The following is a 24,622-nucleotide window of genomic DNA, read 5'->3' on the forward strand; positions in this document are numbered from 1 at the left end:
TGCATGAGTATGTCTCAGGGCATTCCAGGGCTACATGGTCCTTAAAATAAAATTTTGCTGCAGACAAAGATATTATAAATTACTTGAGAGCAAAACCCATATCTCTTGGCTCTCAGTGCCATGTCTGATGACTTTCTCAAAGTCGAAATTGATTTTTGAAAATTTTGTTTATGGAATAATGAAATTTTTGACCTCCTACATATTTTCAATTTTAAGATAGTCTTTAGAAACTCAATATGTTTTCCAATCAATCAATCATTGATCATCTACTATGTATCAAGCACTATGTTAGAGTGCCGAGGATGCAAAGATATTGAATGAAGCAATTCCTACCCTATAGGAGCACACACATACACATAGGAAAATGCATCTATATACAAGGTTAGATTATTTTTTTTGTAAAGGTACTAACATGTGGAGGGAAGCAAGAAAATCTTCTTTAGAAGATGACGCTTGAGCTACATCTGAAGGTTTCCAGAGTCTAAGAAGACAAAGTGAGAAGAGAATACATTGCAGATATGGTGGACAGACTATTTGTAGACAAACAGGAGATATAGATCATTGTGTGTGAAGATCACTTAGTAAGCCTGTTTGGCTGGAATGCAGAGTGTATGAAGTGGAGTGGTGTATAACAAGGTCAAGTGGACCCAGAGTATAAAGTGGTAGTGTCAAAGTCAAATAGAAATGGGGTGATTGACCCATACATAAGGATTCCTGTGGGCTACATATTGGCATAGAAATCCACATGAACACTATCTGCATTCTTCTCATTGTTATTTATTTTGTTAAATATTTCCCAATTACATTTTAATCTGGTTCAAGAAGAGAACAACTTGCAGCCACATGTTTGGCATCTGTGCTGTAAACGAGTTTAATGTCAAATAGAGGAGTTTGTATTCTATCCTAGTAGTAGAAGAAAGTCACTGATTTTCTTTTGAACTGTAGAGTGATATGATCCAGACCTGTGCTTAGGAAATGCCTAGATTCAATTTATACTTTTATACTTCTGGAAATGTCATTATGTATTGTGTGCTTCATTTCATACGGTAGTGTTTACATTCCTATCTATCTGAAAGTCATAATTTCGGTAGTATAAGAGAGTGCATGTCTTTAGCTTATTCCCTAATGTGATTATTTTTTACATAGTAGTTACTTCAAAGGTTTTCTGTTGAATACATTCTCTGTTCTCTATGACTGCCTTATAAATAAGCAACTTCAAAATTTTTCCTCCCTTAATTATGAGGCTGATGGACAGTACATGTCATTTGCAAAAGATACATAGAACTCCATCTGTGACATTTTTGGCTTGTTAGATTTTGAAATGTGTGAATGCCACAGTGTGACTGATGAATGAATTCAGAACATAATGTATGTCTTAAGAATGCAGGAAACACGCTAAGAAATCTCTATCTTTGGCAGCTCTTAAGGATTTGCCATCATTCACTTCATGTTGCACTGTCATCATTTTCAAGGATGGGTAAAACATTAGGAAAACCTCAGTTATTTAAACCACACTGAGATTGTGTAGGCTAAAGCAATAAATCACTCCATGATAAAAATGACACACTTATCCTGAGAGTACTGTTATCTTGTGCATAGGTGGGTGGGTAGGTAAGGGGGGGGTGAAGGAGAAGGGAGGACTGATATATGGAACTCTTAGGGAAATGGTAATGCTTTCAGAGTTAAAGTCACCGACTCCTCAGGTGGCATCCTGAAGGAGTATAGTTATAAATGTCAGCTCCCTGTAACTGGCTGAAATGGTTCTGAAAAGTCAAGAAACTGAGTGGAAAAACCAGATGAAGCCAGGACTTCAGATCATCTAGGAAGTTATTAATATTATTATTTTAAAACTTGTGTTTTTCAAGGACTTATTGAAACTTTCCTGGCTCCTGATAGGGAAAATTTTCCAGAGAATAAATAGCATGACTAGATTTCAATGTGCATCTTTTTAACGCCCCCCCCCCCCTTCATGTTGTCCTGTATATAAAATTTGGATGTCAGGGAACCTGTGGGTAAAGTTAGAGATGGGTTTCTCCTTTATTTGATGAAAAGAAAGGCTATTTGAACAATGTATAAATTAAATATCGTATACAGCTTCTAATATTCTGTTATGTGAATGTCATTTTGTATATGTACATATGCATGTATACAAATAATATATAAACAGACAGCATATTATAATGGACAGAAAGTGCTTTTAAACTTGAGAAGATCTGGGTTACTGTCCTGCCTCTGATACATTGTTTCTCCATGGCCGTGTTGCTTAAATTTTCTCTCCCCACTAAAATGTAAGTCTCTGATGTATGTTTATGGAAATTATTTACAATCTGAGAATTACTTATGTCAATGGAACCACAGTTCTAATTTACATATAGATTAGTTATAAATATGTTATAATAGAACTGTAGTAATTGTCCAATAACTCTCTATTCTTGTCCATTTTCTTTTGTAGTTATGCAACTCTACCATGGATGTATCTTCTGTCCAGAATCTTTTCCAGTTCTGATGTGGCCTTCATCTCTTACATCTCTTTAAACTTTATCTTTGGCCTTTGCACCATGTTGATGACTATAATGCCAAGATTACTTGCTGTGGTTTCCAAAGCACAGGTTAGTGAACCTACTTCTCCCAAGGGTTTGCCAAGACCAGATTAATTTCCAGAGTAAATGTTAATAGAAGAGTGGCTCTGAAATCACAAAACCTAGAAAGATGTGTTGAGTTTCCTTTTGGAAAATAGTGCTGTCTTAAGAGAGGGGATACTTTAAACCTGAACAATTTTCATACAATCATGTCTGATTCTAACTTAGATGAAGAATTGGGGGAAGGTCAGGCTGGCATAAATATGCTTCAGAATATTCAGAAAACATATACAGATAGGAATAGAATCACCTTCGATGCAGATGTTCTAACAGCCTGATGCATATGGGCAGTGCCTGCCCAAAGCCCCAGACATTCCAGGGGGCCAGAGTTCATACATTTATAGGATTTTTTGAGATGGACTTAATTTTTCTCCATGCTCTTGTCAAAGGCTTTGTGGTATAGTTTCTGAAGGGATGCATTAAAATAAAATTCCTTTGTTAGTGGCCATCTAGATGGCTAGCATCTGGGGAGTTTCCTCTGCAAGAGAATGAGCTTTGTTCACTGCCCTCAGCCATCTCCCTTAATTGATTATCATTTCCTGGCCTCTAGACCAGGCTCGCTCCAAATTGATTCTCACCAGGGTTAGAGGGAAAGAAAGTAGAAAACAACAAAACAACACACTGATGCTCTAGCGATTTTATTGTCTTTGAGGCTGGGACTCGGTATTTTTTCTCTTGGTTGATTTGGCCTTCATCATTCAATTCTTGTGAGTCCTTTGGTTCTTTAGGGGATAACTTTATGTAAAAATTATTGATCCTTCAATTAGAAAACCTGGGTTTGAGACTTGACTCTCCCTCCCCCCCCCCACTAGTAATCTAAGAAAATAATTCACATCTGCTTTCTGGGCTTTAGCTTTTTCACCTGTAAAACAGGAACAGAGAGGTACTGGCCCTGGGATTTGATAGGAGCAGGGAACTCACAGCTGAGGAAGCACTCTCTACCAATATGTTATTACATTATCTGCAATTTATAGTCTTAGAATTGTTTAGGGGTAGCTAGCTGGCACAGTAGATGGGGGCTGGACCTGTAGTCAAGGAGACCAAAATTCAAATCCTAACTCAGACATTTGGTGCCTGTGAGGCACTGGGCAAATCACTAGACCTGTCTTAGCCTCAACTTCCTCATCTGTAAGTTGGATGGATGATCCTCACAAGGCTTGTTGTGAGAATACAAAGTGCCTATTTGTAAAGCACTTTGTAAACCCTAAATCTCTCTGTAAATGAGGCTAGCTATCAAAAGCATAATTATTGTTGTTGCTATCTAGAGCAGTGGTGTAAATTTCAAATAGAAGCATAGATCACTAATCCATACATAAGTATTAATGTGAGACACATATCTACAGTTCTAATATGTGATGTTAATTCTGTTTTATTGTATTTTCATTTATTTAGTTAAGTACTTTCCAATTACATTTTAATTTGGTTTAAGCATGTTGCTATCCTCTAAGTCTGAGGACTGCAGGTTTGACACCTCTGGTCTACAGCACTGAAAGTGAGAATTATTTTCCTGGGGTCCTATAAAAAGTATTGTTTTAGACACAGAGCTTGAACCCAAGCTATTGTGGCCAGCATTCTACCCCTCATTCCACGCTGCCTCTCTCTACCTGTAATATAGAGTTAATATTTTTGTTATACATAGGCTTGCTGTGAGACTCGACCGAGAAATATGTGAAATTATTTTTAAACAACTATTGTCACTAATATAAATATAAACCATGACAAAAGTTTCCATTGGGGGGTTGTGCAAAGTGAGAGAGATTGCCCAGTGACAAGAGAGGGGAAGAATAGTTAAAATTCTGAACAGACTTTCTATTCTCACAATATAGAAAATAATAGTTAGATGAATTCAAGTGACTGGTGTTATACTTAAGGTACATCGTGAGTTAACTAGACTAGAATGAGCAGAACTGAGAATTTAACCACCATTTATAGCACTTCTTCTGTGGAAAATGTGCTCTAGGCGAGCCAACTTATAAATGGACAGTATGAAAGACAACCCATTGCTGAGTTAAGGGCCTGGATATAAATCAAACAGTGCCCTATGTGTATAATTTAAAGTCAGCACTGCCTTTTTATTCTTCACTTTGTTGAGAGCCAGAAGGTAACAGTGCCCCTAGATAGTTTCCTCTTTGAGCTTTTAAGAATTAGTATTAATCAGGAAAACCTTTCTTTTGGAACAAAACCCTCCTGCTATGATATTGTCTCTCTGGAGCCACACCCTTTCCCTTTTAACTTCCTTTGGCAGTAAAGACATTACCTGACACTGTTAAGTTCCCTATTTTCTCACTGACCTTTCTGATTACATTTTTTTTATAATGAAAACCCAGAGTAAGTCATTGTTTCAGCTGACTGCAAAAAGCTGCTGGAGCTGGAGATCATGAATAGCTCAACCTGGAGACTTTTTGATTTAGAACACCTTTTACCTTTTAGATACAAAACTGACCCTTTAAAATTAACAAAAGATATGTCTTCCTGCATTCTATGATCCCTAAATATCTACAGCCTTTTGTTCATCTGGCTCTTTCCTTGTTAGAATGTCTTAAAATGTAGCAATAGTAGTAAGTAGTAGTAGTAGCAGTAGTAGCAGTAGCAGCAGCAGCAGCAGCAGTAGTAGTAGTAGTAGCATTAGTAGCAGTAGCAGTAGTAGTAGTAGTAGTAGTAGTAGTAGTAGTAGTAGTAATAGTAGTAGCAGTAGCAGCAGCAGCAGCAGCAGCAGTAGTAGTAGTAGTAGCTAGCATTTTCCCAAGAGTGGAAAGTCTCACTGACAAGAGACTCATCATCAGAAATTAACTACTGATTGATAGATATTTTTCACTCCCACAACTTATTTTTAAAATTTATCTGCTCAGGTATAAAGGGGTAAAGATTTTCATTGGTGGAAGAAGTATGCACCTGTATGCACTTTCACCAATGGAATCAGAGATTCTTGAAGCATTGAACATAGATATATACACAGAAGCATATTATAAAACAAGATACTCATATGATTATTCTCTAGGCAATACTTAGCCAAGTGTCCAAAGGCTCAAAATATACAACTAGGTGACAGTGCCTTCTTAATATGTAAAGTAGTTGATAGTTATTAACTATTGACAGTGGGACCCAAATAATTTTTACAAAGGAGCTAAGTCCCTATCAACAATGAATATTTCACAGTGAAATAAGGACTAAGTTATAAACTATGGTTGTACCTATTATAATTGCTATAGTTCATGGCTAATCTGATTCTACCTTGAGTGTTTGTGGAAAAAAATGCTACCTCAAACATCATATATCCCTATTCAGACTGGTAATAAGTAATTGTAGCAGAGTAATAAATGGCCCTAACCATTTTCATTGATTTGTATAAATTTTGTAAGTTTTGTTTTCCAATAAGTCATATTATTTTCATCTCTTTAATTTTAGTTATACAGTGTATATCCCACAAACAGGATGATTCATATGAAAACCCATAGTAACAAATATTTCCACCATTAAAAAAAAAGTAATGGTGTTGAGCTTCAATAATATTGACATGATTTGAACGTGAACAAAGCCTACTATTTTATTCACTTCTCTTCCTCTAATTATACTCACTGGATAAATTGCAAGTCTATTCTTTTGTATTTAAGTCCTGGCATATACAGTGAAGTAAATAATATATACATATTATGTCCATTTACTATGTTCTAAGAGAAACCTTTTTTAAAAATTTGGGGGTGATGATTAAGCAGAATCAAGGAAGAATGGGAATAAAAATGTATGGCTATAATGCTCATTCATATTGTACAGTGTTCGTATGACTGTGAATGCTGCTTTCCTGAGAGTGTGAAATGATATTAGGTATTTTTTAAAATTATTTTTGCCTTGCTTGTATTATATTAACTCCAAATATCATTGATGAAATTCTAGACTTGTTTGCTGACTTATTTAATGTCTCCCCTTCTGATTTTAGTTTGCTCCCCTTATGCCTTCATACTCTAAGTGGGAACATTCCCTAAGGCTCTGCTCTTAGCTCTCTTTTCTTCCCATGTTTCCCTTTAGTGATCACCTCTCCTCTCAGGGTTCCAACTATTATCTCCATGCAAATGATTCCTGAATCTCCATTTCCAGTTCTGACATCTCTTCCATGTTCCAGTCTGACAGTCTCACATACGTACTAGATATCTCCAGTTGGGTAGTCTTTGAGCACCTCAAATTCAGTATGTCTAAAATGAAACTCAAAATCTCTTTGCCCTAAACTTGTTCTTCTAGAGGACTACTTTAAAAGAAATATTCTTTTACAATTACATATAACATTTTTTAACATTTGTTTTTTTTAATTGAGTTTCAAATTCTCTGCTCACCTTTACTTCCACCATTCTTGAGGAGGTAAGCGACTTGTAAGTTATATCTGTGAAATCAGGCAGCATATTTTTGTGTATTAGTCATGTTGTGAAAAACAAAGACAAAAAAAATCCCAAGAAAGATAAAGTAAAAAAAAAAGTATGCTTCTCTCTACATTCAAACTCCATTAGTTATTTTCTCTGGGGGTGGATAGCATTTTTCATTCTGAGTCTTATGAAACTATCTTAAATCATTGTATTGCTGAGAATAGATAAGTCACTTACATCTGATCATCATACAATATTGCTATTACTGTGTATGGTACTCTCCTGGTTCTGCTCATTTCCTTTTGCATCAGTTCACATAAGTATTTTTAAAGGTTTTTCTGAGATTGTTCTGCTCATTGGTCCTTTTTTGAGAATGAAGGACAAACAACAACAATCTGTTCATTATTATTTTTTTAAAGCAATCAGGGTTAAGTAACTTGCTCAAGGTTACATGGCCAGTTATTTCTGGTTGTGGTGCTGAGTATCTGAGCCCGGGATTTGATCCAGGTCATCCCGACACTGGAGCCCTCTGCTCTTACTCGCTGAGCCACCTGGCCGCCCCTCATTATTTCTTATAATACAAGAGGATCCTGTCACAATCTTGTACTATATCTTGTTTAGCTGTTCCCCAATTGATGGGCATCTCCTCGATTTCCAATCCTTTCTCACCACAAAAAGAACTGTTATATGTATTTTTGTACATATAGGTCCTTTTCTTTTTCCCTCCTTCATTCCTTCCTTTCTTCCTTCCTTCTTTCCATCTCCTTCAGATATAGACACAGTAGTGCTATCGATGGGTCAAAGGGTATGTTTAGCTTTATAGCCTTTTGGGCATAGTTCCAAATTGTTCTCTAGAATGGTTGGATCAATTCACAGCTCCACCAACAGTGCATTAGCTTCCCAATTTTTCCTTATCCCCTCCAGAATTTATCATTTTCCTTTTCCATCATGTTAACCCATCTGATAGAGTGAGGTGGTACATCAGAGTTGTTTTAATTTGTTTTTCTCTAATAAATAGTGATTTAAAACATTTTTTCATGTCATTATAAATAGCTTTGATTACTTTATCTGAAAACTGCCTGTTTATATCCTTGTGACAAATAGACTCCAAAGCAGTTTTTAATTGTCTAATTTTTTTTTGGTGGGGGGAGCATCTAGGTAATACAGTGGATAGAACCCTGGACCTGGAGTTAGAAATATTCCTCTTCCAGTCCCCCCTCAGACACTTATTAGCTGTGGACCCTTGGCAAGTCACTTGATCCTGTTTGCCTCTGTTTTCTCATCTGTAAAATGATCAGGAAGAGGAAATTGCAAACCTCTCTAGTATTTTTCCCAAGGAATCCCCAAAACGGGATCATGAAGAGTTGACCTGACAGGAATTGACTGAATACAGTTATCTTAAATGGAATTTCTTTTTCTGTCTCTTGCTACTGGACTTTGTTGGTAATATATAGTAATCCTGATGATTTATGTGAGTTTGTTTTATATCGTGTAACTTTGCTAAAATTGTTAATTATTTCAATTGGTTTTTAAATTGATTCTCTAAGATTCTCCGAGTATACCATCATATTATGTGCAGAGTGGTAGTTTTGTTTCCTCCTTGCCTATTCAAATTCCTCCTACTTCTTTTTCTTCTCTCATTGCTATCGCTAGCATTTCTAGTACAATATTGAATAATAGTGGTGATAATGGGCATCCTTGCTTCACCTCAATCTTATTGGGAAGCCTTCTAGCTTATAATGCTTGCTGATGGTTTTAGATAGATACTATTTATCATTTTAAGTAAAGCTTCATTTGTTCCTGTGCTTTCTAGTGGTTTTTAAAATAGAAATGAATGTTGCATTTTGTCAAAGCCTTTTCTGCATCTGTTGAGATAATCATGTGACTTTTATTGTTTTTTTTTATTGATGTGTTCAATTAGGCTTTTAATACTGAGCTAGCCCTACATTCCAACCTGGTAATAGTGTATGATCTTTATGATATATTGCTGGAATATGCATTATATCAGAAAATCATGGCAAAATTTGGTTGCCCAGAGAAAATCACTGCTATTGTACATCAGGTACCTGATGGCATACTTGCACAGGTTTTAGATGATGGACAGTACTCTTGTGCTTTCTTGGTCACCAGTGGTGTAATGCAGGCCTCTGTGCTTGCTTCCATGCTTTTTAGCAGGATGTTTTCCGCTATATTACATGCCTTCAAGGAAGACAAAAATGTCATCAAGGTTAACTACTGCACTGATGTTAAAAGCCTACAAGTCAAGACTAAAGTATAGAGGGGTTGGTGCATGATGTTTTGTTCACAGATGATTGTGCATTCATTATAGCCTCTGAGGTGGAGATGCAACAAAATATGGATGAATTCTCAGCTGCTTGTGCTAATTTTGGCCTGCCGATGAACACTAAGAAAATAGAGGTTCTCTACCAGCCAGCACCACACCATTTGTATGTGGAACAATTGGTTATAGCAAATGGAGAAGTTTTGGATTCTGTATATATGTTCACTTACCTTGGCAGTATACTTTCCAGGGATGTAGAAAGAGACAATGAAGTTGATGAACATATTATTAGAGCTAGCTCAGTATTTGAAAAGTACCAAAGAAAAGAATGTGAGAGAAGAGGTGTTAGACTACCTATTAAACTGAAAGTCCAGGACCCACTGTGCTGATGCATCATTGTTTTCCTGAGACTCCTAGACAGTACACCAGCACTATGTTAGGAAACTGAATTGCTTCCATTTGAATCGTCTTAGGGAAATTCTGAAGATCATCTGTCAAGATAAGGTACTGGACACTGAGGTTCTTTGTTGAGCTAAACTACCAAGCATTCAAACTCTACTGCAGAGAGTGCAATTCCAGTGGGTTGACCACATCATTCAAATTCCATATATGTTTGCCTAAAAGTTGATTTTATGGAGAATTCACACAAGGCAAGTGCTCACACAAAGGTCAGAAGAAGCATTTCAAAGACACTCTTGGGGTCTCTCTGAAGAACTTTGGAGTTGATTTGAGAAATGGGAGACACTGGCACAGGACTACCCAGCATGTCATGCCTGCATCAAAGAAGGCACTGTGCTCTATAAGTAAAGAAGAATTGAAGTATTTCAAAAGTAATGTGAGATGCAAACATTTGGAGAAATCTCGATTTCAAATGTTCTTTTGGATGATTTGTAGCCAACCTGTGGTAGAGCCTTCCAAAAAGCTTGTATTGGTCTGATCAGCCAAACTCACACATTGTACCTTGACCCCAACATAGTGATGTCATTGAGAATAAAGGACAACAGCTAACTTTTTATTACTTTAAGGAAAACTAATTTATTGCTATGCTATCTAGTGTTTTTTTTTTTAATAAGAATGAGTGTTGTAATTTGTCAAAAGGTTTTCCTGCATTTTTGAGATGATCATATGCCTTTTATTATTTTTGTTACTGATATGGTCAATTATGCTGATAGTTCTCCTAATATTGAGGCAGCCCTGTATTCCTGTTGAGTTATAGTATAGGATCTTTGTGATATATTGCAGTGATCTCCTTGCTAGTATTTTAAAAAAATCTTCTATTTTAAACTTTAATACACAATAAGAAATGAAAAAAGTAAGATATTATAAACTTAAATACTAAATTGGAAAAGACAAAAAAAGCAATGCCATACACACAGTAAAATGTAAGAGAGGATTCAAAATATACATCATTAAATTTCCATTTTAAGAAAGCGTATATAATAAATACAACACATTGCATTCTGAACTGTCCATCTTTGCTTCATTGTAAGTTTTCTTTTGTTCTCGCTATGTACTTTTTACTTTGTTCTCTTCTCCCCCCCTTCTTTCCCTCCTTCCCCAAGAATGTTATGTTTATGCATGGAGATACATACACATAAATACACATAGACTCACAAACATATATATGTATATGTACATACATATATACCTATATACACATACTTACATAAACATAATACACTTAGATATTTATAATCATGTTAATATATAGAACAGATACATTCATATGCATCTATGTAAGACTATACTATACTTGTTTATCCTCTTTTTCTCTGAGGGTGAATAGCATCTTCCTTCATAAGTTCAAATCTTTCTATATTTTTCTAAGTCCACAAACTCATCGTTTCCTATACCACAGCAATAGACCAACCTTATACTATCTAGTTATTTTAAATAGTCTAAAGCAATATTGATTAACATGGCTGACATATAATATAGTTTCCCTATTTTTATCTTTTGATTAAATCTATTTTAGCTTTAACGTTGAGATCATGATTACTATCTGTTTTTCCTGAATAAATTCTACTCCTGAGCTTTATTTTATATTTGTATCTTTTATTTCCTATCCCTTCTGACTCCTTACTTCTCCCTGCTACCTTGCCCTCCTATTACTTATCCTACTCCCTCCTTCAAAGATCTCTCCCTTATCCTCTCCCCTTTATCCTTTCCCCTTACTCTCTTGTTTGTATCTAGATTTAGAAGACTTACAGCCATACACACACACAGACACACACACTCATACAATTTCCCTCTTTATCCCATTCCCATTAATCTAGACACCCGTCTGTACCCCACTCCCCTTATCCTATTCTCTTAGCATCTTATTTCTTTCTAAATGTGTATATTGTTCTTTCTTTGACCCAGATCTGTTATGAGTAAGGTTTTCTCTAAAAATTACTCTCTTATCCTCTCTCCCCTCCCTATCTCCTAACCCCCATGAATGCTTTTATTCTGAATAGATTTAATTATTAAAAGCTAACATTTAAGTACTATGTAAAGTCCACAAACTGCTCTCCATATATTATGTAAGCTAATTTTTACAATAAATCTAGTACCATTTTACAGATGAGGGTACTGTGATGCAGAATGATAATGCAGATGTAGTGTCAGAAACACAATTTGAACTCAGGCCTTTCATCACTCAAAATCCAGGGTTTTTCCATCTGCACCATGCTTTCTTTTAACTAGTTTCCTATTTTTTGCTTTACAATATAGTGGAGCTACACACTTCCTTTGTACAAGGGTACCTATAACTCTTCTCTAGATGTTTAAATTAAATTATGGTTGGGGTAAGATTGTCCTAGATTGATGGCCACACTGAAACTGATTCTGATTAGCAATAAGAGATTTATGGAGAAATGTAGATATTTAGGGTAGTGATTGTTCCTTGTGGAGGTATTTAATGATCTCCCTTCTTTACCTTACAGAATTTGCAGGATATCTACAATGTCCTCAAATGGGTCTTTACCATTTTCCCTCAATTTTGCCTGGGTCAAGGTTTAATAGAACTTTGCTACAATCAGATTAAGTTTGACCTAACCCACAACTTTGGCATTGATTCCTATGTGAGTCCTTTTGAAATGAATTTCTTGGGTTGGATCTTCGTGGCAATGGCCCTGCAGGGCACAACTCTTCTTCTCTCGAGAATCTTGCTGCATTGGGACTTGCTTCAGAAACCAAGGTTTGTTTTCCTTTGAGTTTGCTTTTCAAGGGACCCATTTCTATTTCCTGGAGCAGGAGAGGAAGATAACATTCTCCTGAAAGCTGAAAGATAAGAAATTATCTGAGCATGATTATATATAGCTCTAATGAGCCAAAGCTTTGCAATTTTCTATTTTTATGTCAGTATAAGTCACCGAGTCTGGGAAAGACAACTTCAAAAGATAAAGTCTGAAACCTCTGAGATAATCTCTCCAATTATTTAATTGACTTTTAATCTATTTGCTGCTTTAAAATACTTGAACTTGAAAGTTGGTTATACTTGTAGCATCTAAAGTGAATTTAGTGGATGGCACAATACATTGTTCTCATTGTTTAATGTTGCTGTAATCAACCTTTGGAGGCAGTAGTGTTCACTGGAATTTAATCAACTTAACTTCATCTTCTAGTTATTACTCTTTCTTTTAGCAAATACGGTGCTCTCTTTCTCTGCTACATTAAAATATAAAGGAGGGGGTTGGCTAGGTGGAGCAGTGAGTAAAGCACTGGCCCCAGAGTCAGGAGGACCCAAGTTCGGTTCCAGCCTCAGACACTTAACACCCACACAAAAAAACACTAGCCGTGTAACCTTGGGCAAGTTATTTTACCCCAGTTGTCCTCCAAAAGGCAAAAAAAGTACCATCTTTGGGGTGGTCAGGTGGCTCAGTGAGTAAGAGCACTGGCCCCAGTGTCGGGATAACCTGGGGATTGAATCCAGGCTCAGATACTTAGCACCCACCCAGAAACACCTGGCTGTGTAACCTTGAGCAAGTTACTTAACCCCAATTGCTTTAGAAAAAAAATATATAAAGGAGGATTTAGGAAGATATAAGTTAGCATTTATATGGGAGTTTGCAAAATGCTTCATATATGCTATCTCATGATCCTTGCAACAACCAAGATAATAGACAATAATAACAAAATCACTTTGTATCTAGGATAGAAAGACAAAGATGCAATACTCCCTGTAATGTGTGTAACTAGAAAAGAAGGTGGCTATGTGTCAAGAGGGAAAGACTATGCATGGACTATTTTAATGTTCCACAAATACTGTTGAGATAAAAGAGCAGAATGAAGATCTCTTACACTGATTTTGTATTCTCTTCTGAGCCTCAATGGTTTCATCTATAAAATGATGAGTTCAATTTACCATAGAGTCATAGAATTTGAGAATTAGAAAGAAATTCAGTGATCATCTAATCCAACCTATACATGAAAGGAATAACTACTATAACATACCTGACAAATGAGCATTTAGCCTATACTTGAAAGTCCTCCAAGGAAGGAAGGGAATATTAATTCTTCAGGCAACTTATTCCACTTTGGAAAACTCCAATTGTGGATTTTTTCCCAGACATTAATTCAAAATATGCCTACTGAAAATTTCCACCATTTGTTCTGGTTCTTAGCACTAGGACCAAATAAAACAAGTCTAATGCCTCCACTATATGACAGTCTTTCAAATACCTGAAGTAAGCATCATGTCTCCCCTGAAGCTTCTCTTCTCCAGACTAAACAGGTGTTTCAAGTGGTCCTTATATGACAAAGACTTAAGACCCTTCAATGTCTCAGTTGCCCTCTTCTAGACACTTTCCATCTTATCAATATATTTCTTAAATTATGATGCCCAGAACTGAATACACTACTCAAGGTCTAACAAGGACAGTGTACAGTGGGCCTATCGAGTCCCTATTCCTAGAAGTTTTGCCCCTTTTAATGTAGCCTAGAGCACATTAGCCTTTTTGCCTGCCTAGGTTATCTCTAAAGTGTCTAATCCTTTTATCTTGAAGGCTTTATGGGTAAATGGAAACACATACTACAAAGGATGCATAAGAAGATTTTGAAAAAGTTGTGATTTGTATGGGTGGAATGCTATTTGAGAAAATATTTCTAAGATGTAAAAATCACAGTCAACTAGACTCTCTCTTATCCACCCGGTCTTTAGCAGTCATGTGACAAGTCTGAAATGAAGAGATTTCTGTCATTGGTAATCTGTTGAAAAAACCCTCAACCTAGTTAAAGCACATAACTACAACTATAGTGGAAGTGAAATTTTGCTGTTGTGAGGAAATCATCTCTTCAAGGAGAACCCCAGACTAATATTTCCTTTGAATTTTAGTTTTATAGTGTTATCAGCATAAATTTGAGGCCCTTAAAAAGCCTATGAGCTGTCTTTTGGCATCATGGTAGAATATAGCAAGGTAGATTTGGATTCCAGAAGACCTGAGTATAAATCCCACCTTGGATGCTTATTGATTGAACAATACTGATAGACAATCATCTAAATCCTATACTAAGAGTCCCAGGCCACTCTAGATCTGTAAATTACAAATGGGTTGTGATCTGCATAAGTGTTCCATCAATGAAATGTTAAACTCATGATATATTGCAATATTAGAATAAAAAAATTGGAAAACATACAAATTTTATGGTTAGTAATAATATTTAAATATTTACCAGGCATTATATAATGCAGAATATACACACTCACCCAGAGAAAGTTAACCTAGATTAGTCCTAATGACTACTAGCCTACTATACATAATTAAGTTCATTGATTATTAAAAGCATTTGAGAGGACAGAAAAGTCTATAACTAAGAATTTAATTTATAGAAGATATAAATTTTTATAACTCATTTTCTCCTCTTCAATCCATTAAAAAAAGAATTTAATGAATGCTTACTGTTTACATGGCCCTATAGTAATTTTGAAGGTGGATGAAGGAGTTTGAATGTGCTTAACTTGAAAGCAGAAATTTCTGAAGGTTTATGTGTGTGGGGATGACCAATTTTGCATATCTCATTCCCACCCAGATTAACCAAAATAGAGTTCATACTTATGTGCCTACTCTCTACCTAAGATCTTCAAGGATTAATAACATGATTCCACATATATTTTTTGGGGAAAAAACAGAAACAGCAACTTTAATGATTAAAAAAAATATGATTGTTCAAAGCCAGTAAAGACTAATGACTTCTGGGGCTGAATAATAGAGAGAGTGGAGGGAACTTTTTCTTTCTATGTACATGGGTCTTTCTGATGTTGGAACAGGTGAGCTAACTAAAGATGAGCCTGAGCTCATTATCAGGTTAGTTTCGAATGATGTATTTATTTTTTTTTTATAAATTTTAAATACCATCTGGCAAGCCAGAGGGATTGTAACAAGCTTTGGTTGAGGGAATACCTATACGAATTCAAGCACAAACCTTTTATGTTTCAGTGGGGGAAAAATAAAGTTTAATAGGGTCCAGACTCTCCCCCTCAAGAATTGAAAGAAAATGCGAACAGACAAAATGTCCAAGACATCCTCTGCATGCCATTTTTATCCTTTTGACATATAGCTAAATGTAGCATATTTAGATAAAAGTCAGCATATGGAAAAGGAATACTTAGAGGTTATGATACATAGTGTTGCCAATTAGATCATTTGGAAATAGTCTGGAACAGGAACATGATGAATTTTTAGGATTTTCTGGAGCTCGTCTTTCACCTTGCTCCAATTGCTAGGAACAAAAAGATTATGAGGTCCCTTGAGAGAGAAATGGTAATGCCTGATTGGAAGACTTGAGCCTACAGTCAGATATTTTTGTGTGTATCAATTAGAAACCATTAGAGTTATGTGGAAACTGTTGTGAAAAGGGGGTCAATATACTTTGAACAATTATGGACACAGATTACTTAGGAAGTATATGCCACATTATGAAAGGTCACAAGGAGAAGGCAGCAAATAACCTGAGTAAGGTAAGATGATAAGAGCTTCAACATATATTTGGTGACATTTTCTTCACAATAACCCTGTGATATGGGTAGCACAAAGAGAAGTATTCCTGTTTTACAACTGGGGAAAATGAAGATGAGAGTTGTCTCCTATCTGATGTTATATGGCTAATAAGATCTGAGGTAAGATTCAAATTAAGCTTTAAATTCCTTCAAGTTCAAACCTCTATCTACTGTGACATAACAATGCTTCTGCAAGATGAGCCTTTAGGTGAAGTTTATATAGAGAGAAAAAGGTGTGAATTGGCAGAATATTGTAGAGAAAGAAACCACACAGTATAGAAGAATAAGAATTAGAAAAGGAGTTATAGAATATATCATCATCTGGAAATACTCATGAGGAAGCTGGTCCATTCTTTTCTTTTTATGATCCTGCACATGATAAAAAGGCTACAAAGTCATATGAAATGCAATTTAATAAAAAGATTTCGAGAAGTATAAATTCATTTAAGACAAATTGAAACTGAAGTGAAATCAAATTATATAAAGGATGTCCCAAAAATCTTAATCAAGTTTTAAGTTTATTATAGCTTCTTAAGAACAAAACAAAACCTAAAACTGCACTAACATTTTTGGGACACCCTGTGTATCTGTGCCATCAATAGCTATATCCATATCTCCATCTATGATATATATCTACAGATAAATATGTCTATGTACAATTCATAGGAATAGAACTTTACCACCTATTTAAGTAACTAGAGGGGCTCCATTTTATTAGTGGCTGAGAGCCCTCGACTTGGAGTTAGGAAGGTCTGAATTTGAATATTGACTCAAATTCTTAATACTTGTGTAGCCTGCGCAAATAATTTAACCTATCTGGGACTCAGTTTATACATATGTAAAATGAGAGGGTTGGACTTAGTGACTTTTAAGTTCCCTTCTGGCTGTGAACCTATGATCCTATGATGTATAATAAAAGCATCTTTTTAGTTGAGTTTGCTCCTTAAGACAACATTATGAAGAATTTCACAATTTTGATTTAGTACTCCAAAATGATTTTAATAATTATTCACCCAATTGAAAAATAGCTTTAATCTGATGTCAGCTCATTCCAGTTCTAATTAGGAAGGTTAATGGAGTTTCTTTTGTTTTAACAAATGAAGCTGAGGCCTTGCATGTCACCATTAGTTAGTATGGTAGTACAGATGGGCTATGAGGCAATGAATTTTGTACAGAAGTTTGAAAAATGTGCTGCTTGGAAAAAATTTTGTCCTTCATATCACTCAGAATCTGTCCCCATATAATTGACCTTTTTGGATTCATCTTCATTTTCCATCTTCAGGAGTCACCCAGTCTTTCTTGGTCCAGTCACCCCTTCTGAAGATATGGATGTCAAAGAGGAACAAATGAGAATTTGGACTGGGAGAACAGACAGTGACATTCTTGTGCTCCGGAATCTCCGGAAAAGTTATCCAGGTTTTGGCAAGAGGAACACTGCTGTGAATGATATTAGCTTGGGAATACCAAGAGGCGAGGTAAAACTGATTCTATTTCCAGCCTCATTGGGGGTCAAAGTTGTATAATCATAAGCAATTGTTCAAATGTATAATGTTATGTTCAGAGAGTTGGAAATCATGCTCAAAGGGACCTTTCAATTGCAGTAATTTTTAGGAAATGAATAGTAGGTGAATTCAGAAAGAGAAGCTAGGGGCTATTTACGTAGTGAATACATTTTCCAGGATTGATACTGTTCCATTTTCTTTCATGGCTTGCTTTGGTTTTTAAAAATACATGTGACATTAGAGTCTTAATGATTGTTTGTTTAGGTTGTGAAACAGATTTTTTTTGATTGAGTAGGAATATTTTATGGATTAGATTAATTAAGGAAACAGCTTACAACTCTTACTTGGAATTTGAAATTCTTTAAGTGCCCAATTAAAATATACATAGTCAAATGAGACCAGGGAGGTAAAGGAAATACACATACTATGACACTAACTGGGAGATATTTTCATAAATATGATGCTAAATCTTGCTGAAATGTTTAATCAAAGCTGACAGAAGTAGCATAAATAGCTCCTGATTTGCTCTTAAGTTGCAGATGTAAAGGAAAATCAGTTCTGAAAATAAGTGCTCTTAATGATGGCTAAAAATGAAAACACCTTGCATTCATTTCTATTCTCCCCAGGAATTCAAAGTACCAAATAGACATTATTCAGCTAATAGATACAACATGCTTGTGAAGTAGGAGGCGGATCTTATATTATGTTTTAAAAATGAGAAATTTAACCAATAAAAATTTAAGTGACTAACCAAATGTAGTGCAATCACTGAGGTATGTAAAAGAAAATCTTCTAACAATGGAAGTCAGAAATGATAGTAAAGAGAATTCTGTTCAACAAGTGTTGAATAGATGCCTACTGTATTTAAAGCATTCTGTTAAGCACTAGTATGAGAAAGGCCAAAAAAATTTAATAATTCTTGCCGCTAAGCAGCTTACATTCTATAAGGGATTTAGTTACTTCACTGTTATCTTCAGGACCTAGTTCTGCTAGAGGTCAATTATTTGGTTTCAACCATGTTGTTTTATCACTATTTCTATTCATTTATGAAAAAAGATAATATATAATATAATAAATATAATATATTATAATATAACATAATATATATTATAATAATAAAAGCATTCTCTCCTAATTGTAATGGTATAAAGATTAAAGCATAAGAGGAATGCTTGAAGTTAATTCATGTGAAAATGCTGTAAAAATAAAATGGTGTACAATTCTAGCTGTGGGCTCTCAGAATTCTAGAAGATATGGTGCTTATAGCTGTTTTATCCCTTGGTTTTGGAGGAAATTGAGGCCTAGAAGATAGAAATCATTTGCCAAAATATTATTTACTAAAGAGTTTTACTTTTTAAAAAAGAATCTTTTCAAAATTATGTGTTCATTACCTATTGATCAATTACTCAACCTTTATTTATTGACTGTCTATCTTGTACTCAGGTTTCATGAAATAATAATAATAATACTAACCATGATAATAAAACCTTATAATATGTTCGAGGAGATGGGACAGAAATACAATATACTTCTGAGACATTATGATTAAGTGCCTAATGAGTGCTTAATAACAGAATTTAATATTGTAGGGTCAGTTGAAGGATGGTTGTAGTAGTCAGCCAAAACTTTATGAGGGTGCTTGAATTCAAGCTATATCTCAAAGGATGGGTAGAGTTTGCAGAATAGGAGGGAATAGGACAGGAGCTTGTTTCATCAAAAAATGCCTTATTTTTTGTGCTAGTCCAAGTGATTGATTGTAGGCAAAATAGCTTTTTTTATTCTTATCTATTTGTTTATTCATTGACATTCCTTTATTTATCCATCTATCTGTTCATTTATCTACTCAGTGACATTTATTTATTCATTTATCGATTTATGCATGTATTCATTGCCTTTTTTTTCCTTTTTTTTTTGGAGAGGGGAAGGTAGGGTAATTGGGGTTAAGTTACTCACCCAAGGTCACATGGCTAGTACATGTTAAGTGTCTGAGGCAGGAATTCATTGACTTCTTTATCCAGTTATCTATTTGTTCATTCATATTTTGTTTATGTGTAAATAGAATTTGTCTCTAGGTGACTTAGCAGCCTATGCTTTCCTTTCTGCCACTCTAGTAACATCACTGCAGAAACTGAAGGAAAATACAAAAATCTAAGAACGAGGGCACATGGTTTGGTGCACAAGAGTGATCATTGGTAGTAGGGTGACTACCAGGGAATGTTTGAAAGCTGTTTAACCTTAGTGACTTGAATTCAATTGAATTCAGTTGCTAGTTGTTGTCTTAACAACTCCTCATGGACATCTAGTTTCAACTTCCTGGAAGTCATTTTTTGTCAGTCCTTCCCAGTCCTGAGCAGAGAAAACAGAAGTAAAACAAGGGTTGAGTAGTTGTGCCTTCTGGCTATTGTTCTTGATCATGTTTTCTTCCAACCAGAGCAGCATTCCAATAGCTCTTATGATGATCTTTTTGTTTCAAATATAACTTTAAAAAGATAAACCTTTTAGAAATTTTTACTTGGCATATATTATTGCCTCAACTCATTCTGAGTTTTGATGGTTTTGATGTTATACTTACGGGGTCATCCAATTCCATTAAACATACTTTAAAAAAATATAAGGTAGTTGATAGACTTTTGCCAGTGTTCCTTTTGTCTGTCACAAGTTCAAGTTCTCCCTTGAGTTATATTGATATGTTTTTTTTAACTGTTACTTGTTAAGCACCTACTATGTGACTATCATAGTTAAGCACTTTACATATATTTCATTTGATCCTTAAGACAACCTTGGGAAGTGGGTGCTATTATATCATCCCCATTTTACAGTCAGGTAAACTCAATGTGTGATTAAGTGATCTGAACAGGTCACACAATTAGTATCTGACGTGGGATTTGAACTCAGGTCTTTCTGACTCGAGGCCTAGTTCTCTATTGACTGTGCCACTGAATTGCCCCTTCTACTTTAATATCTATTTCCTCCTTGTCAGTTATAATCTGGTATTAAATAGCAATTTCTTCATCTCTGATATATCATAGTGGCTTAATAAATGCTCATTATTTGATTGATCCCTTCAGGTTTTGAAATATAAAACTGCCACAAAGAAAAATCAATAAATTGTTACAATCCTGTTTTTGGCAGAGAGAACTCCAGGAGATTTCTGGATAATTGAGTTCTCCTACCCTATCACTCTGTGGCTCATCAGCATATTTGCTTTCTACATTCCCAGATTATTTATTCCTGTCCAGATGGTCTACTATACACTCAAAAAAAATACTGCTTTTGATTTTGCTTTCATTGAGCCTCACCCAAAAGCTTTGTACCATGCACCAGAGATATGGAAGCTGGCAGAAGAAGAAGAAGAAAAATCAGTAGACTTTTAGTCAGATGAAGACTGGGTTGATACCAGCATCTGACACTTGTTAGATGTGTGCCCATAGGCGAATCACCTAATTTTGGGGGGTCTTAGCCTTTTGGGTGTATTAGTTTTGAATTTTTTTTCACATTACATCTTTTCAATGTGCATTTTTTATTCCTCTGGACTCTAATTTTTTCTATACTCTTGAATAAAATACACTCTTCCCAGTTATCAATCACATTCTAACTAATTCCAGTGACAATTGTGAGGTAAAATAGGCCTACTTGAATTAAGATATCTAGTTTACCCTGAATATTACCAATATTTTGTGCATTTGTTTAGAGATGTGTGTTCTAAAGATTTTTGGAGGCAAGAAGTTGTTTTGTCATCTTTCTTCTTGTATGTTATTTCTTGTGAATTACTAGACATTCCTTCCATATTTAATTCACTACTTTCTATTGTATCTAAAACTGCATAGCTTTCTACTTTACCTCCCCTTTTCAATTTTAAACCATATGGGTAAGATTTAAAAGATTCAAGACAAATATATTTTATTGACCTCATTTTTTGATCCTCACTAGGTGTACTCCATTCCTTTTCAAGAGTATATAACCTCTACTTTTAAAGATGTGGTCTACCAAAAAAAATCCCATTTTCAGACATATATTTTTTAACTGGATATTCATGCCTCGAACCATTTCATTTATCTGAAGTCAGCAACAACGAGGATAATACCAGTTGTCCTCCTAAGGCTTCAGTTCTGTTTATTTTTATATTTTTTTGGTCCAGGATTTCAAAATTCCTAGCTTTGCTATCTCTTTTTTCTCTGCCAGTATTGCTTGTCCCTGTATGAATTATCAGATAAAGTTTGACAAGTCTCAGAAGGCTCTCTGCCAAATCCTGAATACATGCCAACAGCTCTTTCTATTGTTTGTGTCAGCTTGACAAATAACAGCTTTGTGTTGCTCATCAGAGAGTGACCAACCTCCACTTCTTCCTCCTGTTATTACTGGATAACGTCTCCTGATAGAACCTGTTAATCCACGTCATTGTTCTTTGGAGTACAAGAAGCTTCTTCCTTTGGAGAATATCCATCTTCCTCCTTGAAAGAAAGAGCCTTATTGCAATTACTTGGCTTTAAATGTCTAGTCATTCTCCCCATGCCATCGTCACATATACCACTTTCTATCCTACTGACAGAGGTTTGGATTCCCCTCTGGTTTTGGGTGTGTGTCCACTGACAAACCACAACAAAAACACAATTCAGTTTTCTCATCTGTAAAATGAGGAGATAAGATCTAGATGACCAGAAAATTCACATCTATAATGTTATAAGTAATATACTCACTTACTTTTATTGTTAACTTTGTGATGAACTCTTTATGGCAAATGTCAAACTTGCAGGTCATGAGCAAGACTTGATTTATTTGTCTCAAGTTTACATCTTGCCATCACCATACATAATATCATGCTAACTCACTAAGCAGCTTTGGAGTAGTAATTAGCATATTTTGCCAAATCCTAATGCAAATAGCAGTTGCACAAGGTTTACTTACTTCTGTGCAAATATCTCAAGCAGGGATCCAATGACCAGCAAGACTCTAATAAAATCAAATTATCTATATTTTCTGCTTTCTTTCTACTGATAGACTCTACTTATTTACTTCTACTTTCTTGCCCACAATGGTCTTAAGGCATTCTGCCAAATCTTGAAATCATGGAATTGTGGATGGTGATGGTAAGATAAAAACTTGTGCCAAATTCATTAAGCCTTGCTTATATCAGGCAAATGTCAGAAGACCTGAGTTTAAAACCACCTTTATCACATATGATCTGTGACCCAGCACAAACCATTTTAACTCTATAAGGCTGTGTTTCCTCATCTGTAAAATGATGAAGTTAGATGAAGGAGTGTGATATAGTTGAGAGAGTACTGGTTTTGGAGTAAAGGGACTTGGGTTCAAATCCTGCCTCTGTCACTTATTACTTGTGTGACCTTGTACAGCTGCACTGAACTTCCATAGGCCACATTTTTCCCATCTGTAAATGAGAGTTGAATTTAATGATTTCCGTGGTCCCTTCCAGGCCTACGTTCCTTATCCTATGGTCTTTTTGGTATTTAATAAGAAAGCCCAGACTCAAGAAATTTAGATGAAAATAAGTACCATTGAATATTACAATTCTGATTATTTTTCTTCTCTCCTTCCTTTCCACCTCTTTGATGGTTAGTGTTTTGGCCTACTGGGAGTGAATGGAGCTGGGAAAAGCACAACATTCAAAATGCTGACTGGTGATATCATTCCATCCTCGGGATATGCTGCCATCAGGAATCCAAGGGGGTAAATGGAGATTTTTTTTCCCTTGAATTTATCTGTTCAAAAAAAGCTAATGGTTAAGACCAGAGAAGCCCTACCTCCTCCTCAATCCTTTTAACTGGTGTCTAGGAAAGGCTTTTCTTCAGAATTTACTAGGTGCCTCTTTTTTCATTTTCAAGTCTCAAGGGGAAAAAATGAGCTTTCAAACTTGAATGGATTAAGCTATTTAATATCATTTCATCGTGCCTGCCATGGGAAAAGGGCCTGAGTTGTGTTGTGGGAAGAAGCAGAGGAAATGTTTTCTTTTACAAGTCATTAGAGTACAACCTTAAGACAAATTGATAAGCCTATCCACTGCGTAAAATTATCCCAGGTTGGCCTGGAAAGATTGAGAAACTTATTGTTCTTGTTTTACCTCTGCTTTGTTTCTTCTTCCCCAACCCCCCCCTCCCAATCCTGAGCTAATATTGTGAGAAAGGGTCACGTGGATTCTTCTATCATTTCCACAAACATAATAAAAGCCACCAGGATATGCCCTATTATCTTTACTCTAGCACAAATGAGTTGTATGTTTCTGAGGAACTGGGGATAAACATTTCAAACACCTGCATATCGATGTTATTTTATGAAAGCCACTATCCCTGATTGTACAATCCCTGAAATTTGATTAATAATTAGCAAGACCTAAATATCTCCTTTACTTTTGCAATCATGGTTTCTTGCTCATTCTACCAGGGCTTTGCACTATCATGTTTCAGTGGATGTGGCATCTCATTAAGATAGATATTTCCTTGCTATGGGTAATTAATCCATCTTTGTCTTTTCATCCCATGTCTATTGTTTTCCATAGCTCTTCCACAGAGGATCCACCCAATGTGTTGGACCTAGGTGGCATAGAGTGTTTGACTGAAAACCTGTATTCACATCCTGTTCTAGACATTTACTACCCATGTGACCGTGGGCAAGTTGCTTCACCTTCCTCAGCCTTACTTTCCTTATCTGTAAAGTAGGGATGATAAAAATACCTATCTCTCATGGTTGTTATGAGGATCAAATAAGGTAAATACCAATCAAAGTTAAATATTAATCAAATAAGTTAAAGTATAACACTCAAGTGTTATAAATGTTGGAGGTTTTCCATTGTACTTTTTACATTTCATGAGGACTGAAGTAATACTTATTGTGTGTCTTTATTACCACTCACT

General features: G+C 35.5%; 1 protein-coding gene across 1 annotated transcript in view; it reads left to right on the forward strand.

The window, feature by feature from the left end:
* ABCA13 (ATP binding cassette subfamily A member 13) overlaps positions 1-24,622 on the forward strand; it is a 513,785-nt gene that overhangs the window by 353,639 nt on the left and 135,524 nt on the right. The window contains exons 53-56 of the mRNA XM_069084494.1: positions 2,453-2,609; positions 12,200-12,453; positions 17,534-17,726; positions 23,332-23,441. Coding sequence (XP_068940595.1) covers positions 2,453-2,609; positions 12,200-12,453; positions 17,534-17,726; positions 23,332-23,441 — 714 coding nt within the window. The remainder of the gene's footprint in view (positions 1-2,452; positions 2,610-12,199; positions 12,454-17,533; positions 17,727-23,331; positions 23,442-24,622) is intronic.

The sequence above is a fragment of the Petaurus breviceps genome, unplaced genomic scaffold (assembly GCF_028583685.1).
Source record: "Petaurus breviceps papuanus isolate PSGF00001 unplaced genomic scaffold, PetGlider_PUasm1.0 174, whole genome shotgun sequence".
NCBI classification, from domain to species: domain Eukaryota; kingdom Metazoa; phylum Chordata; class Mammalia; order Diprotodontia; family Petauridae; genus Petaurus; species Petaurus breviceps.